This window comes from Eucyclogobius newberryi, unplaced genomic scaffold (assembly GCF_026437365.1).
Source record: "Eucyclogobius newberryi isolate DKJ021-1_F unplaced genomic scaffold, fEucNew1.0.hap1 SCAF_4, whole genome shotgun sequence".
NCBI lineage: Eukaryota > Metazoa > Chordata > Actinopteri > Gobiiformes > Gobiidae > Eucyclogobius > Eucyclogobius newberryi.
In genome coordinates, this window is record NW_027316056.1 from 1,324,487 (window position 1) to 1,341,545 (window position 17,059).

Below are 17,059 nucleotides of genomic sequence, written 5' to 3' on the forward strand. Positions count from 1 at the left end.
CTGCTGAGGGGCTCATGTGTGGGTCATTTTGGCTTTGTTCATCACCTGTGTCTCCTCGGGTGCGCCTGGTGCAGGCCTGTAGTCTGATTTTAATGTTTCATAAGCTTTTCCACCTTTCAACTGTCGCTTCTACTTTTATGTGCATAAAACAACATCCACCTCAACACTTTAATGCAAATTAAGGGTTCACCACCTCCTCTTTGTAAAATGCAAATTTAAAAAAAGAAGTACAATGTATACAAGAGCCAGAATCTCCAACCCAGTCGCTCCAATTTCCCTGGTGCAATTTTCTTTTGGTAGAATTAGTTGAGATTGCAGATTTGTTGACATGGTTTATGGTTTATATCTCTGTATTTACTGGGCCAATCCACACGAAACAAACAGTTCAACATATTATCTGTCAGCAAAAACAATCAAAGCTGACATTATGTTTTTACAAGAGCCTTGACCTGACCAGCCAGTCCCAACACGTTTTGAGAGACTACTTTACAAAACCGTGAGGGTCTAGGATCCAACCCAGTCGCTCCAATTTCCAAAGGGAGTGATTGACGGGCGGATTAACCAATCAGGCAAACGCATTGTCTGTTCGTGTCTAAACAAACATGGAGGATTACGAGGAAAGAATAAAAATAACACAGACTGAGAAACGTTGCCAACTTCTGCTGAGTCAAGAAGCGTTTTTTTTGAGCCCCTCAATAATTTACCAAAATCAGATTAACAGGAATTATAATGTATGGATATGTATTTTTGAGTTTGTCACAAATACACAACGCCAGGCCATAAAGGATATACGGTAATGTGTTCAAATGGGCTTCAAATACACAATGTTTATTTAATTAGAAAAGGCGTTCAAATGACATAAAAAAGTAAATGCCATAATTGTTAGTTGCTTTTCAACCATTTCCTTTGTTTTGATTGAACTCATTTCAGTTCTTTTCTTGTTTGTGAATCAGCCGGGCTTTACATGCCCAATGCTTGAACCTGGGTTGGTTTGCTGTCTGTCGGTGTTGCAGGTGTGATACAAAAGTACCCTTATTTTAAGAACCAGCAGAAAGATTTTACTCAGCCTTGTTTTGGGGTTTGGTTGAAGTAAAAATCAGCTTTCAAATATATATTTCGTATATTGGGAAAATAATTCAGGCATCAAGGGGTTAACATCCTCATAATCATTTGATGTGCTTGTGTGTGGTTCTAAATTTTCATTCTTGTTTTATGACGCCTCACCCAGCTAATTCTGCTCACCCTTGCCCTCCATCTCCAAATTCTGTTGCGTGAACCCAATCTATTACTTCACATATCAAATGTGATGTATGACTATAGCATTGACTATGGTTATAGATAGATGGACCAGTAGACCACATTGAAGAAGAGGAAGGAGAAAGGGAAGAGGGCTCGTGCATAGAGGTCGATGCGTTTTGCTGCCGCGGGGATGACTGGTTTGGGCGGGGCCGGCTTTTTGTTGGCTTTCTTCTGGGACTTGAGCCCTCCTGCCACCTCGATGGGTTTACCGTAACAGTCAAAATTCGACAGCTCGAAGTCCCGCGGTAATGATCCCACGATACTGAAGTCGTTGGAGCGCAGGTCCGACTTGGAGGTACAGACTTTCTTACACGGTTTTTCTACCACCTAGCAGAGGACAGAGAAAATATTGGAACTGTTTTGTTTATAGGCTGTAAGGTCCAGAATGCATGCATGTTTTCTTGACAACATATACATTTTAAGCACAATAATAACATGGTTAACAGGATTGAAATACCATGATATTCAAAACGTAATCATCTTTTGTATTATCCTCAAATATTGTACTGAGATTAACAAAGCACTGTAGACTCTTTGATATTGCCATCCAACTTGAATTCAGAACTGGGCCTAAAAACCAGCCATGTACACTGTGTGGATACCTTTGGAGCATTCTTTTGACCGAGCCATAAAATGGATCATATTTGGACTTCAGCGCTGTACCTGATTTTTACTTCCTTAAAATGTGATGAATAGAACTAGTTCATTTTAAAGCGGTCTACGTGTATTGCTCACTTAATTCATTGTAGAAAAAGATTCAGTTGTAGTCATCTGGACTATGTTTTTTGCAAAAACGATACGTTTCGACTCTCATTCAAGAGTCATTCTCAATCTGCTGGGATTGAGAATGACTCTTGGAATTAGTTCAAATGAGGGATTACACCTCACTTAATTGAATTTATTTTTTTTAAACCTGAAATCACTTTAGCGGGTGCCTCGAAGGGCAGAATTACATAATGCCTTCCCAGTATTCACTGAGCCCAGAGCAAGTTTTCAGAATCAGAATCAGAATCAGAATCAGAATCAGAATCAGAAAGGATTATTGCCATAGTCAAAGAACCAAATTCACAAATTGAGGAACTTTGGTGATTTGGTGCAACATAAAAAATGAACTTAATCAAAAAGGGCATGCATTAAAGAAAAACAATTGAAATCTGCTATAGGATACAAATAAAAATAGGCTTACTATGTACAAAAAAAGATACGTTAAATTTACAGGTGAAGTGCAGGAAATGAACAGTGCAGTGAGTGATTGATTAAGTTCTAGGTAAAGTGACAGGTGTTATAAAGTGTTGATGAGTCCAACGGCAGAGAGAAAGAAACTGTTCTTGTGGCGGAGGTTCTGGTCCGGATGGACTGTAGCCTCCTGCCTGAGGGGAACGGCCTCCTGCCTGAGGGGAGTGGCTCAAATAGTCCGTGTCCAGAGTGAGAAGGGCTCAAATGACTTCATGACTACAGACGTCAGTGCCACAGGCCTGTAGTCATAAGTCCAGTGATCCGGGCTTCTTGGGGACAGGGACAGTGATGGACGACATGAAGGAGGCTGGGACATGGCTCCGGGAATGGGTTGGCAGAGGTGGCTACAGTGGGGGAGTGGTTTCAAACCTAGAGTAGAAGGTGTTGAGTTGCTCAACCAGTTTCTGGCCGTCTGGGGGGTTCTGGGCTTGTAATTGGTGAGAAGCCGGAGCCCACTCCACAGAGAGGCGGGTTGTTGTCAGAGAACTGCTGCTTCAGACGCGTGTTGTGCTGAGATCTAGCTCTTGACACCTCCTTGTGAAATCCATACTCACATCTTTATCGCGCTCTCTGACACCGGCCCTGTGCTCTGCCTCCTTCTGCTGCCTTAAAGGAATAATAGAGGATGTTTTGCTGATTTGAGAACTCAAGCGACTGTTTTTAAAAATGCGCATGCGTACACTCACCCCCACCCGCCTGTTCTTTCCAAGAGGCTGCCTACCATCATCCTCGTGCGTGCGCATGCGACAATTCCACTGCTACACGTGCGTTTGTTTATTGGGAGTGTCTACAGAGCCGAAACTACCATGTTATTTTGTGCCGCGGCTCCTGAAACTGCTGCGCTATTTGACCGCGCCGTTTTAGACCGCGCCAGGTTATGGTTAGGGTCAAGGTTAGGGTTAAGGTTAATGTTAAGGTTAGGGTCAAGGTTAGGGTTAAGGTTAATGTTAAGGTTAGGGTCAAGGTTAGGGTTAAGGTTAAGGTTAAGGTTAGGGTTAGGGTTAGGGTTAGCCATGAGGCTATATGGTAGTGCCGCGGTTCCTGAAACTGCTGGGCCATTTGGCCGCGCCGCGGCTCTGCAGCCACGGCCTTGTTTATTAGCACAAACGGATCGCATCATCTCTTGTCTCCGCAGATATCGGTCTCTTCTGAGCCAGCTCGAACACGTCTTTCTTTGTCGTCCCTCAGCCATTTTTGTACTGTTCACTGAAAGAACTCCCCAGAATCTTTAAAAGGGATGGTAAATATGCCTCATATAGGGTTGCATTTTCCTTCAAAGATGGATTAATGTACCTTGATTATTTCCAAAGGTATATGCAGGTATTAATTATGATTAAGAAACTGTGTGGCCTCGTGGTTTATCAACTTCTTGTCTGGCTTGGGAAAGGCAAGGTGCTCCCTCTATATTAATGGGAGGGACCGCAAGTCCAGTCCTGGATACAAGTTCCGGGATCACCTTCTCGAGGAAGGGTTTTCCCCCTTTAATTGTCCAGCTCCCAAAGCAATTTCTGCCTTCTTTTTTCCGCGTTAACTCATCTCCTCATCTCCTCATTTCTTGGGTTGAGATTGATATTTTTAGGCAAATATTGGCAGGCACGTAGTGAATGCGTGTTTCCAGACCAAAGCCATAACCGGAAACCCTCCAGGTATTTCATTTTTTAGAAGAAAAAAACAAACAAATAAAAAATACATGTCACTCTTTTCCCATGCTAGGAACTGACCTCGTGGCTCCATCTACTGACTGCAGAGGGAATTACATAGAAGAGAGAAACAGATGGTAGTTTTCTTCCAATTTTATAATGCATGCACTTGTATGGATCATGATAGCTGAAATGCTCACAGCAAGTGTAACGATGATTTATGGAGTGAAAAACAGCACAGAAGTCTGGGAGCCATGTCAGTTTGAATACAACATCACAGATTGAGCAAATTCAGAATGGAGTGTTTTTGACAATTGGAGGGAAGATGACTTTAATAACACAAACAAGATTCATCAAACAAGCACAAAAGAAGGTCCATACAACTCCAGATATGTTTTTGATCATAATCATTTAAAGAAGATGCATTGTCCTTTTTGTAGAAACAGTTGGACAATTTCAAAACAAATTACAATGGCCAATGGCAAATTACCTGGCAATCACAAATTCTCCAACCCAGGTCAAATACTATTTCAATCCTATTAAGATGCTATTAATATGCGGCAAAGCCGATCGCAAGCCCAATACAATGTAGCAAGTCAAAAATGTAATATTTGTTTTAAGAGATAGTTGCAATTCTCAATTTAGCCAGCAGATGTCACTGTGGTAAAATGTGAGAACAGTCGCACACGCATCTTCTAAGATTATTGTCCACTAAATTTGTAGAAAAAAGGATTGATCCTGGTCCTGTGAAGCGTGTCACTACTCACGTGGGGGAAGTGTGAAACTACGTGACGGCGTGAGTTGAAATATCAGTCAAATGTCATGTTTTTAATGTTTAAGATTGTGTTTTTGGTTAATTCAATCTGTACTTGTGGTTAATGCAGAGGGGAGACAGCACTGCTTGTGGTCCTTGTGCCGAGTGTGGTCTGAACAGTCTGTTTGCTTTTGCAAGTGAGTTAAAGTCCATTGTCATATATTGTGATTCTATTGTAATTTAATTTTCATTGTGCCCACAGTCAAATGTATAGATTAAACTGTCTTTATTCTTTGTTTTTTTATAGTATAAGCCCACTACTGTTGTCTTTTCTTTTGTCTTGTTTTGACCAAATTGGAATACTGAGGTTCCTGACACATGTTAAAGGACTTTGAAATATTTTTGAGAAAGCCAAATCAAACCAAAATGAATGCTGTTCTCCTGGGGACAGTCGGGAAATAAAAGACCCACATTTTGTTAATGGAGCTGCTCCATTATTTTACCACCTGGCCACACAAATTTGAAAGCTTTAGTACAATTTGGTCAATTTGAGATAAATCTATATTCAGTGATGGGAAGAATACTTATGTATTTAGGTACAGAATAAGAATATATACATTCAAATGTATTGTGTAATGTATTCTGTTTTTGTATTCTGTATTCTCTGTATAATCAGAGTACTGTATTCTGAATACTTAGAACACTTGAGTTTTATGAGGTGTTTTTTTAATCATTGTTTTATGTTGCACTGAATCACCAAGACAAGTTCCTATGTTTGTGAATTCTGTTCATTGACAACGGCAATAAACCTTTTCTGATTCTGATATTATATTACAGTTTGAAATCTGGGAAGAAGGAGCCAGAACAGAGAAGTCTTACTGGAACGTTTACCTGCAGAGTGTTGACATGAATGGGCGTTCCTCCGGTCCCGTTCACAGTGTTCTTGCTGGAGTTCTTCTTGCCTTCTTTTTCTTTCAGAGCCTTTTCTCTTGATGCCATTTTGGCCTTCTCCTCTTCGATGAGCTTGGGACTATTCAGCATGACCTACAGAGACAGCAGTGAGAGGACACAAGTCAAACAGGGATTCTTAAGTCTGTTCCATGTTTAGGTTTGGGTCAGTATGCGCTCTTCATGGGGCACTATGTTTCTTTTTGGGGTGAGGGTCTCCCACCTATCTCCATGGAGACAACCAGGTGGTGTGGCTGCTTAGCAATAAAAACATCATTAATTGAATTGGCAAGTTAATTCATTAATTGTATTTGCATGGCAAAACTCAGTGGTGGTAAACTACTATTGTAGCCACAGCTGCCCTGGGTGAGTGTCTGCCATCAAAGAACTAACCAGTTCTCATCTTGCTTCACTTCAGATCTGACGGTAGGGCTACAAGTTAAAAGTCTGTGGGAAATTACAGTCAAAGCATCAATAGCATTTCCATGGAGACAAGCAGGAGGCAGACCCTCTAGCTGAGAAGTTACATAGTGCTCCTTCAATAAAGCATTCTCCAAGTGGAAGGAAAGGTCTTCCTCAGATTCTCGACTGGATTTAGGTCTGGACTTTGACTGGCTTGTTCTAACATGTGAATATGTTTTAAACCATTCGGTTGTAGCTCTGGCTTTATGTTTAGGCTCGTTGTCCTGTTGAAGGTGAAGCTCCAGTCTCAAATCTTTTACAGACACCAACAGGGTTTCTTCTAAGATTGTCCTGTATTTGGCTCCATCCATCTTCCATCAGCTCTGAGAAGCTTCCCTGTCCCTGCTGAAGAAAAGCAGCCCCACAGCACCATGTGGACCAGTGGGACAGATGTGTGTTCAGGGTCATGTGGGACAGTGGGACAGATGTGTGTTCAGGGTCATGTGGGACAGTAGGACAGATGTGTGTTCAGGGTCATGTATGACAGTGGGACAGATGTGTGTTCAGGGTCATGTGTGACAGTGGGACAGATGTGTGTTCAGGGTCATGTGGGACAGTGGGACAGATGTGTGTTCAGGGTCATGTGGGACAGTGGGACAGATGTGTGTTCAGGGTCATGTATGACAGTGGGACAGATGTGTGTTCAGGGTCATGTGTGACAGTGGGACAGATGTGTGTTCAGGGTCATGTGTGACAGTGGGACAGATGTGTGTTCAGGGTCATGTGTGACAGTGGGACAGATGTGTGTTCAGGGTCATGTGTGACAGTGGGACAGATGTGTGTTCAGGGTCATGTGTGACAGTGGGACAGATGTGTGTTCAGGGTCATGTGTGACAGTGGGACAGATGTGTGTTCAGGGTCATGTGGACCAGTGGGACAGATGTGTGTTCAGGGTCATGTGTGACAGTGGGACAGATGTGTGTTCAGGGTCATGTGTGACAGTGGGACAGATGTGTGTTCATGGTCATGTGTGACAGTGGGACAGACGTGTGTTCAGGGTCATGTGGGACAGTGGGACAGATGTGTGTTCAGGGTCATGTGTGACAGTGGGACAGATGTGTGTTCAGGGTCATGTGTGACAGTGGGACAGATGTGTGTTCAGGGTCATGTGTGACAGTGGGACAGACGTGTGTTCATGGTCATGTGTGACAGTGGGACAGATGTGTGTTCAGGGTCATGTGTGACAGTGGGACAGATGTGTGTTCAGGGTCATGTGGACCAGTGGGACAGATGTGTGTTCAGGGTCATGTGGACCAGTGGGACAGATGTGTGTTCAGGGTCATGTGGACCAGTGGGACAGATGTGTGTTCAGTGTCATGTGTGACAGTGGGACAGATGTGTGTTCAGGGTCATGTGTGACAGTGGGACAGATGTGTGTTCAGGGTCATGTGTGACAGTGGGACAGATGTGTGTTCAGGGTCATGTGTGACAGTGGGACAGATGTGTGTTCAGGGTCATGTGTGACAGTGGGACAGATGTGTGTTCAGTGTCATGTGTGACAATGGGACAGATGTGTGTTCAGGGTCATGTGTGACAGTGGGACAGATGTGTGTTCAGGGTCATGTGTGACAGTGGGACAGATGTGTGTTCAGGGTCATGTGGGACAGATGTGTGTTCAGGGTCATGTGTGACAGTGGGACAGATGTGTGTTCAGGGTCATGTGGGACAGATGTGTGTTCAGGGTCATGTGGGACAGTGGGACATGTTAAATGATGAGACACTAAAGCTTTATAATAGCTACATTGTCACAACCTGCACAACGGCAAATTCCACCAGGGACAAGAAGCCAAACATGAGGCAGGTGATGAGCCATATGTCCATGGCCTTCACGTAGGACACTTTGGGCAGCTGTGCGGCCAGGGACATGCTCTCACTGGACAGGGACAGCACTGAGAGGATACCTGTGGGAAACAAGGCATGGCACTGTGTTACAGGTCAGATCTGTGACGAGGCAAGCTTTTTCACAGTACAGATTATTATTAGGCCCGAGAGCCACAAGCTGCGAGAGGCCTATAAGTCCCGTAAGGCCGTGCGAAGCACGGCTGCCAAAGTGCGCACGTAATCGAGCGCGAAGCGCTCGCCCACTTCCAAACACTCACTAACGCACTCCTTCACTCACGCACGCCCCGTGCAGACTAATTAGTAGTAGGAAAATGGAACATTACCGTAGTAAACGGGCGAAGCCCGTGCAAAAGTGCGCACTAAACGAGCACTTTACATTGGGATGACGACCGCTTCCATATAAAGCACTCATTTGCGCTAAGTAGCTCACGAATACGTTCCATCTCTTGCATGTTCCGTTCATATAAACATGTAATGCAAAAATTGAACATTATTACTGTTTAGAGGGCCAAAAACACAAAGTGTGCGGAGCCCACTCAAAATTAACGAAAGTACCCGTCAGTGACCAGGCACCCACACCATAAGGTAGGAAAGCGCGAGCGCTTTCCGAAAATGTATAGTTTATGATATTTGAAAAATGGGAAACATTGTTTTCGCATCGGAATATTTAGGCCCGAGCCCCAGCAGGGCGGAGGGCCTATTGCTCCCGCAACGCTGCGTTGCAACTGTCCCCCGTCGCCCCTGGCAAGTACAGTGAACTAGCCCATGCCGAAGGCATGGATCATGCATACTTACTCCTGCTATGACAGAAATAGTCAACAATTTGTGAATGGGCGTAGCCCATTCACAAATTGTTGACAACAGCAGCGCGAAGCGCTGCATTCCTCCAAAAACCCTCCTGGCATCGTCCCGTACGCGAGAATCCATGCCGCAGGCATGGGCCATGCTTGTTTCTGCTAAAATCAATGGAAGTCTATGGGGAGTGGGCGGGGCATCCCGACGAAATAGGGAGTGACGAGCGCGTAAGCGCTCGTAATGATGATTCCACCCCATGAAGGCATGGGGAAGGCTTAGAGCTTTCAAACGATGTATAATTTGTTGTTATAGAAAAAACGGCTATATTGTTTTTGCTAAAAATATTATTATTTTTTTTATTGTTCTTCTTCAGCGCTTTGATCTCTAATTTGACCCCCTGAACATGCTCAAAAACTCACCAAACTTTGCCCAAAATTCAGAATCGGCGAAAAATTTTGTTTTTTCTGGGCCATTTTTTTTTGCGTTAAAAAATGGCGCGACAGCGCCACCGACAAAAGTCAAAATACATTGCGCCTATGGGAGACGCCCCGAGGTCAACTTTGGCGTAAAGCTACAAAATTTGGGACACGCATTCCTCTCGTGAGGACAAAAAAAAAAATATTATTGTGGCCACGCCCCCAGACTTACCCTATGGCCGCCATCTTCCTTTGAAAATGAAAACACGCTGTGTTAGCCATTTTGTTCACGTCAAACTTTGACGAACTCCTCCTAGGGCGTTTTGCCCACTGACTTCAAAATCGGCGTACGTCCTCTGGACAAGTGGGGCATCTAAAGTTATCCAAAGTTGGACAACTTATTTTGGAATATTGCAGGTCTAAAAATTGCTCCCATTTGATCAAAACCAGTCCGATTAGGACCAAATTTGAATCAGTTGTTAAACTTTCTAGTTTGGACCAGTTTAGGCTGACAAAATTGAAATGGCAGTGATAGCGCCCCCTACAGAGTGACCTTTAAATTAACATTGAAGGTCAAAAATTAGTTTTACCAAAATTGTCTAAACTTTACCCAAAATTCTATTTTGCCGTCCCGATCACAAAAGCCAATCACAAAAATGCCTAAATTTTTACGGCGTAGTCGTAGCGATGACATAAACCTCCCATGTTATCCCTATGGGAAAACCACAAAATCTCTCAAATTACCACATTTTTATGTTTTACACTTTAACGAACTCCTCCTAGTGCGTTTTGCCCACCAACCTCAAAATCGGTGTACGTCCTCTAGACAAGTGGTGCATCTAAAGTTATCCAAATTTTAAGGATAACTTTACGGTCTCTGTGCGACGGAGCCGCAAACGTTTCCCAGAATTCTGACTATTTGGCCTTCAGAGTGGCCTATAAACAATAGAGTTTTTCCACATGACATTTTGCACTAAATTCTAATTTTCCATCCTGATCATACAAGTATGAGAGCCAAAGTCATATTTTGTATGGCATAACCGTAGCGATGACAGAAACATCCATGTTATCCCTATGGGGAAACCGCAAAATCTCTAAAATGACCACATTTTGACACTTCACACTTTAACAAACTCCTCCTAGGGCGAAAGCCCGATCAAGTTCATATTTGGGGAGAATCATCTACACAAGCGGGGCATCAAAAGTTATCCATATTTTGATTTTAAGTACTAGGGTCTCTGTGCGGTAGAGCCGCAAATATATGTCACAAATGGGAAAAACGCCAAATCCTTGAAATGTTCACATTTATGCTTCACACTTTAATGAACTCCTCTGTGGGCAATAGCTCGATCAAGCTCATATTTTGGGAAAATAATCTACACAAGCGGAGCATCAAAAGTTATCCATATTTTTATTCCAAGTGTCACGGTCTCTGTGCGCTGGAGCTGCACATTTGACCAACATTTGTGTTCATTTGCACTGGTTAAGCACAGCATTGTACATGTACAATGTGTCGCTGTCTTAGTTCTTAGACAATTGCGTTAGCGCCATCTCTGTAAAATGCAGAGAGCAGAGTCGGAAGGCCGGCGGCCCGCGAGGGCTGTTGGATGCCGCTTGCGGCTTTAATATTCTTTCTTCTTCTTCTTCTTTCTTTCTTTCTTCTCGGGACCAACCCCCCTATTTTTCACCCAGTGAACATTGACGAAAAGTCACAAAAATTTGCACACCTCTAAAAATTGTGCCTCTCTACATTCTGGCTATTTCCCTTTTCTAAAATAAAAAAAAATTGGCGCGTCAGCGCCCCCAAATGTACCAAAAATGCATTGAGAGATGGGAAATGACCCAAAAAAAATCTGATCGTAGAATCATGAAATTTGGCGCAGAGGTAGATGGTGACAAGAGAAGTAAAAAATATTATTACGCCAACGCCGTCCGCCCAACCAAATTTTGTCCATATTGCTTCAAAAATGGCTAAGCATGACTCGGGAGTTTTTCCAAACGTCATACTTTTACGAACTCCTCCCAGGGCGTTGGCCCTAAAAAGCTGAAATTTGGTGAAAATGCTACTGAGGAGTGGGACATCAAAAGTTATCCAAATTACATTGACCCTGTCACGGTCTCTGAGCGGCGAAGCCTCAAACTGTAGCAAGAATTTCAGAAATCTCCCAAATTTAACATTTCTGCCGTTTGCGCAGATAAAGTCTGAATTGCGTCAAATTAGAATCAGTTGTTAAACTCTTTGCCCTAAACCTACTTGAAGTGAAATAAATAAATTTGGCGCCACAGCGCCCCCTACAGATTTTATATTGAGGTTAAATGTTTAGTTTTGCGAAATTATATGAAATTTGACACACAACTCAATTTTGGCATACCCATCAAAATAGTCAATGAGACCCATGTCATAATTGTTATGGTGTTGCCGTAGCGATGACCGAAACCTCCCATGTTATTCCAATGGGGAAATCACCAGAACATGTTTACACTTTATACTTTCACCAACTCCTCCCAGGGCGTCAGCCCTATTAACCTGAAATTTGGTGAGACTCATCTTCAGGGGCGGACCATCAAAAGTTATCCACATTTTTATTCAAAGAGTCACGTATTTAGAGTGTCAGTTATAATTTCAGTAAAGTCCTGTTCAGTTTGTATCCTTAATTTCTTTGTAATTACCTTCTTTCCAGCCTAAGTCTAAGTGAAGACCCAGGGATTAGCCCCAGCTGGGCGGGGCAGCAGTGTAAGACTCTGTCCAAAGTGTTCAGAGACAAGGCAAGTGTGGCTGTCCCTCATGTAAATAATGTCAAAAAGTCAAATCTCAGAAGAGCTATTCCAGGCGTCAGACCCAATAAAGAAAGTACATATAAAATGTGGAATGCTAAACATGAAGTCAATGTCCTCTAAACGACTCTTTGTTAATGAATTCAATCGTTTTTGGAAAAGGTTCAGGTACAATGAAGAACTTCACATAAACAAAGAGTTAGAAAATGAGAAAGATCATTTTATCGCTCTCACACAGAAGAATCTCTAAAAGCAGGAAAAGCTGCTCCTGTCCTGTCAGCAGCTCCTGTCCTGTCAGCAGCTCCTGTCCTGTCAGCAGCTCCTGTCCTGTCAGCAGCTCTGTGTGAGGCCCAAACCAGAGATTGCTCACATCTAAGAGAAGTAACAAAAGTAACTTCTCAGCACTGTAGCCAGGCTAAGAAACTGTCACAGCAGTAGAGCCCTCACGGGGGGACGGAGGGACTGGGGGGGGGCAGCTCGGGACACCGTGCTCTTTCATACTGGTGAGTTTAAATCACGCCGCTCTCTTCTCTGTTGTACTTTAGTTCTTTAGCTCTGTGTGAAACAAAAGCACCACAGGTTCCACCACAGATTTGCATGTTTGTATTAAATATGTAAATGAAACAAATCATTAGGGCAATAAAATGAGACGAGGGCTGACCTTCGGGGATCAGACCCAGAAGACATGCGGGTTTCCCCTCGGCGTGTCAGCTGAGACGGAACAGACTTATTACTGTTTGGTTTCATTTCCTGTGCGTATTTAAGTTTTACAGTTTAAAAAATGAGAATTTGATCATTTTGTCATTTCATTTTGAATGACAGGTGCATGCTACTCCCGAGGGTGTTTTCTCGGTCGCTTCACCTCTCAGTGCCGGGTTGCAGCCTGCAGAGGGGACGTTTGGCTCTGTGGAAGTATAATATATTTGACTGAATTAACACTTAAACTTTATCCAACAAAACACAAAACGCATGTTGATAGAACATCATTTTTACATGCAGTGCATGTAGTTTTATACATATTATTTAGACGGCTACATTATTGTTGTTTTCATTTTATAGGAGCTAGTGTGCCTGCTACGAAGACATTTAAACTGTTTGCATGTCTTGTTCTTATGTTTTATTTTTACTTTGCAATGTATGTTTTTATTTGTGCATAATCCCACAAAGCCTTTATTCCACTCCTATTAATGTAAGTTGTAAGAATGTAAACATAAATGTGTGGCATGGTAGTGACACGCCCAGTGCATGTTGTTAGCTCCGCCCCTCTGAGGGCGGTGTTGCAGCCTGCAGAGAGTAACAGTCTTCATATACGCTGTTCTCACAAGTTACAAGGGCACGTCTCTTTTACATTCTTTCCTATGTTTGACCGTCCCTAGATGTTCATGTGATATCTGCCACTGCATCAGTGCTGAGAGACTATCCTTTATGACGCCTCCACCTTATGGGTGGAGCTTTTGTGTCTTTAGCGACCCAGTCTTGTCAGGCCCCGCCCTAGATTTAGCTTTTTGCTAAACTAATTGTCCCAGACAAAACTTGACCAAAGCTCTTAGTGATTAAAACGGGCTCTTGATCAGTAGGTGCGCCAGGCTCTTCCTGGACTTTGCAGTGGCCTTAGTGCCGACTGACCATCTGACCAGTGAGTGTTCTGACCCTCTCCCCAGGCTCCTGCTCTGCTGCTGCACAATGGGCTATTGTGTCCAGCAGAATTATTTACATGTTCAATTTGAATTGTGTCTAAATAGTAGTTTTAGAATTGTAAAGAATTTCTCAGAACAATTTAAAAAAATTTAAAGGTGCTATTTTCAGTAGTAAAATCACAAAGAAATCTCTGTGTTAAATATCTCAAATCACATAACAGTTTAACACACAAGAGAAGAGTGCAAAGAAGATCATTCCAGTCACATGCACCGCTCAAAAAACAGCTTTTAACTTTTGAACATTGTCAGAGTAAAACCTGTTCCAGATTTTAGCTGCATAAAACTGAAACACAGATTCTCCATGTTTAGTCCTGACTCTGGCACCAGCAGGAGGACGGTCCATGTTTAGTCCTGACTCTGGCACCAGCAGGAGGCCGGTCCATGTTTAGTCCTGACTCTGGCACCAGCAGGAGGCCGGTCCATGTTTAGTCCTGACTCTGGCACCAGCAGGAGGCCGGTCCATGTTTAGTCCTGACTCTGGCACCAGCAGGAGGCCGAGATGGTTCTTATGGCACTAACATCTCCAAGATGTTAAATAGGAATTGAGCCGAACTGAGCCAGACTGAACATTAGGCAGCCTAAAGCTTCACTTCAAGCCTGGACGTTTTCACAAGAACTCCACCTGCTCTGGTCGGGCCGGTAGGAGGCTCTTGTAGGAGGCTCTTGTAGGAGGTTCTTGTAGGAGGCTCTTGTAGGAGGCTCTTGTAGGAGGTTCTTGGAGGAGGCTCTTGTAGGAGGCTCTTGTAGGAGGTTCTTGTAGGAGGCTCTTGTAGGAGGCTCTTGTAGGAGGCTCTTGTAGGAGGCTCTTGTAGGAGGTTCTTGTAGGAGGCTCTTGTAGGAGGTTCTTGTAGGAGGCTCTTGTAGGAGGCTCTTGTAGGAGGCTCTTGTAGGAGGTTCTTGTAGGAGGCTCTTGTAGGAGGTTCTTGTAGGAGGCTCTTGTAGGAGGCTCTTGTAAGACGTTCTTGTAGGAGGCTCTTGTAGGAGGCTCTTGTAGGAGGCTCTTGTAGGAGGTTCTTGGAGGAGGCTCTTGTAGGAGGCTCTTGTAGGAGGTTCTTGTAGGAGGCTCTTGTAGGAGGCTCTTGTAGGAGGTTCTTGTAGGAGGCTCTTGTAGGAGGCTCTTGTAGGAGGTTCTTGGAGGAGGCTCTTGTAGGAGGCTCTTGTAGGAGGCTCTTGTAGGAGGTTCTTGTAGGAGGCTCTTGTAGGAGGTTCTTGTAGGAGGCTATTGTAGGAGGCTCTTGTAGGAGGCTCTTGTAGGAGGTTCTTGGAGGAGGCTCTTGTAGGAGGCTCTTGTAGGAGGTTCTTGTAGGAGGTTCTTGTTGGAGGCTCTTGTAGGAGGCTCTTGTAGGAGGTTCTTGTAGGAGGCTCTTGTAGGAGGCTCTTGTAGGAGGTTCTTGGAGGAGGCTCTTGTAGGAGGCTCTTGTAGGAGGTTCTTGTAGGAGGCTCTTGTAGGAGGCTCTTGTAGGAGGCTCTTGTAGGAGGTTCTTGGAGGAGGCTCTTGTAGGAGGCTCTTGTAGGAGGCTCTTGTAGGAGGTTCTTGTAGGAGGCTCTTGTAGGAGGCTCTTGTAGGAGGTTCTTGTAGGAGGCTCTTGTAGGAGGCTCTTGTAGGACGTTCTTGTAGGAGGCTCTTGTAGGAGGCTCTTGTAGGAGGCTCTTGTAGGAGGCTCTTGTAGGAGGTTCTTGGAGGAGGCTCTTGTAGGAGGCTCTTGTAGGAGGTTCTTGTAGGAGGCTCTTGTAGGAGGCTCTTGTAGGAGGTTCTTGTAGGAGGCTCTTGTAGGAGGCTCTTGTAGGAGGTTCTTGGAGGAGGCTCTTGTAGGAGGCTCTTGTAGGAGGCTCTTGTAGGAGGTTCTTGTAGGAGGCTCTTGTAGGAGGTTCTTGTAGGAGGCTCTTGTAGGAGGCTCTTGTAGGAGGCTCTTGTAGGAGGTTCTTGGAGGAGGCTCTTGTAGGAGGCTCTTGTAGGAGGTTCTTGTAGGAGGTTCTTGTTGGAGGCTCTTGTAGGAGGCTCTTGTAGGAGGTTCTTGTAGGAGGCTCTTGTAGGAGGCTCTTGTTGGAGGCTCTTGTAGAAGGTTCTTGTAGGAGGCACTTGTAGGAGGTTCTTGTAGGAGGTTCTTGTAGGAGGCTCTTGTAGGAGGTTCTTGTAGGAGGTTCTTGTAGGAGGCTCTTGTAGGAGGTTCTTGGAGGAGGCTCTTGTAGGAGGCTCTTGTAGGAGGTTCTTGTAGGAGGTTCTTGTTGGAGGCTCTTGTAGGAGGCTCTTGTAGGAGGTTCTTGTAGGAGGCTCTTGTAGGAGGCTCTTGTTGGAGGCTCTTGTAGAAGGTTCTTGTAGGAGGCACTTGTAGGAGGTTCTTGTAGGAGGCTCTTGTAGGAGGCTCTTGTAGGAGGTTCTTGTAGGAGGCTCCTGTAGGAGGTTCTTGTAGGAGTTTCTTGTAGGAGGCTCTTGTAGGAGGTTCTTGGAGGAGGCTCTTGTAGGAGGCTCTTGTAGGAGGTTCTTGTAGGAGGTTCTTGTATGAGGCTCTTGTAGGAGGCTCTTGTAGGAGGCTCTTGTAGCAGGTTCTTGTTGGAGGTTCTTGTAGGAGGCTCTTGTAGGAGGCTCTTGTTGGAGGCTCTTGTTGGAGGCTCTTGTAGGAGGCTCTTGTAGGAGGCTCTTGTAGGAGGCTCTTGTAGCAGGTTCTTGTAGGACGCTCTTGTAGGAGGCTCTTGTTGGAGGCTCTTGTAGGAGGCTCCTGTAGAAGGTTCTTGTAGGAGGTTCTTGTAGGAGGCTCTTGTAGGAGGCTCTTGTAGGAGGCTCTTGTAGGAGGCTCTTGTAGGAGGTTCTTGTAGGAGGTTCTTGTAGGAGGCTCTTGTTGGAGGCTCTTGTAGGAGGCTCTTGTAGCAGGTTCTTGTAGGAGGCTCTTGTAGGAGGCTCTTGTAGGAGGTTCTTGTAGGAGGCTCTTGTAGGAGGCTCTTGTAGGAGGCTCTTGTAGAAGGTTCTTGTAGGAGGTTCTTGTAGAAGGTTCTTGTAGGAGGCTCTTGTAGGAGGCTCTTGTAGGAGGTTCTTGTAGGAGGCTCTTGTAGGAGGCTCTTGTAGGAGGCTCTTGTTGGAGGCTCTTGTAGGAGGCTCTTGTAGGAGGCTCTTGTAGCAGGTTCTTGTAGGAGGCTCTTGTAGGAGGCTCTTGTAGGAGGTTCTTGTAGGAGGTTCTTGTAGGAGGCTCTTGTAGGAGG

General features: G+C 44.5%; 1 protein-coding gene across 1 annotated transcript in view; it reads right to left on the reverse strand.

Annotated features, from left to right (window-relative positions):
* Positions 1–1,302: 1,302 nt before the first annotated feature.
* LOC140378273 (glycine receptor subunit beta-like) overlaps positions 1,303–17,059 on the reverse strand; it is a 68,813-nt gene continuing 53,056 nt past the window's right edge. Inside the window, exons 8-10 of the mRNA XM_072464039.1 lie at positions 8,092–8,240; positions 5,821–5,973; positions 1,303–1,626 (exon numbers count right to left, since the gene is read on the reverse strand). Of these exons, the coding sequence (XP_072320140.1) occupies positions 1,333–1,626; positions 5,821–5,973; positions 8,092–8,240 (596 nt within the window). The 3' untranslated portion in view covers positions 1,303–1,332. The remainder of the gene's footprint in view (positions 1,627–5,820; positions 5,974–8,091; positions 8,241–17,059) is intronic.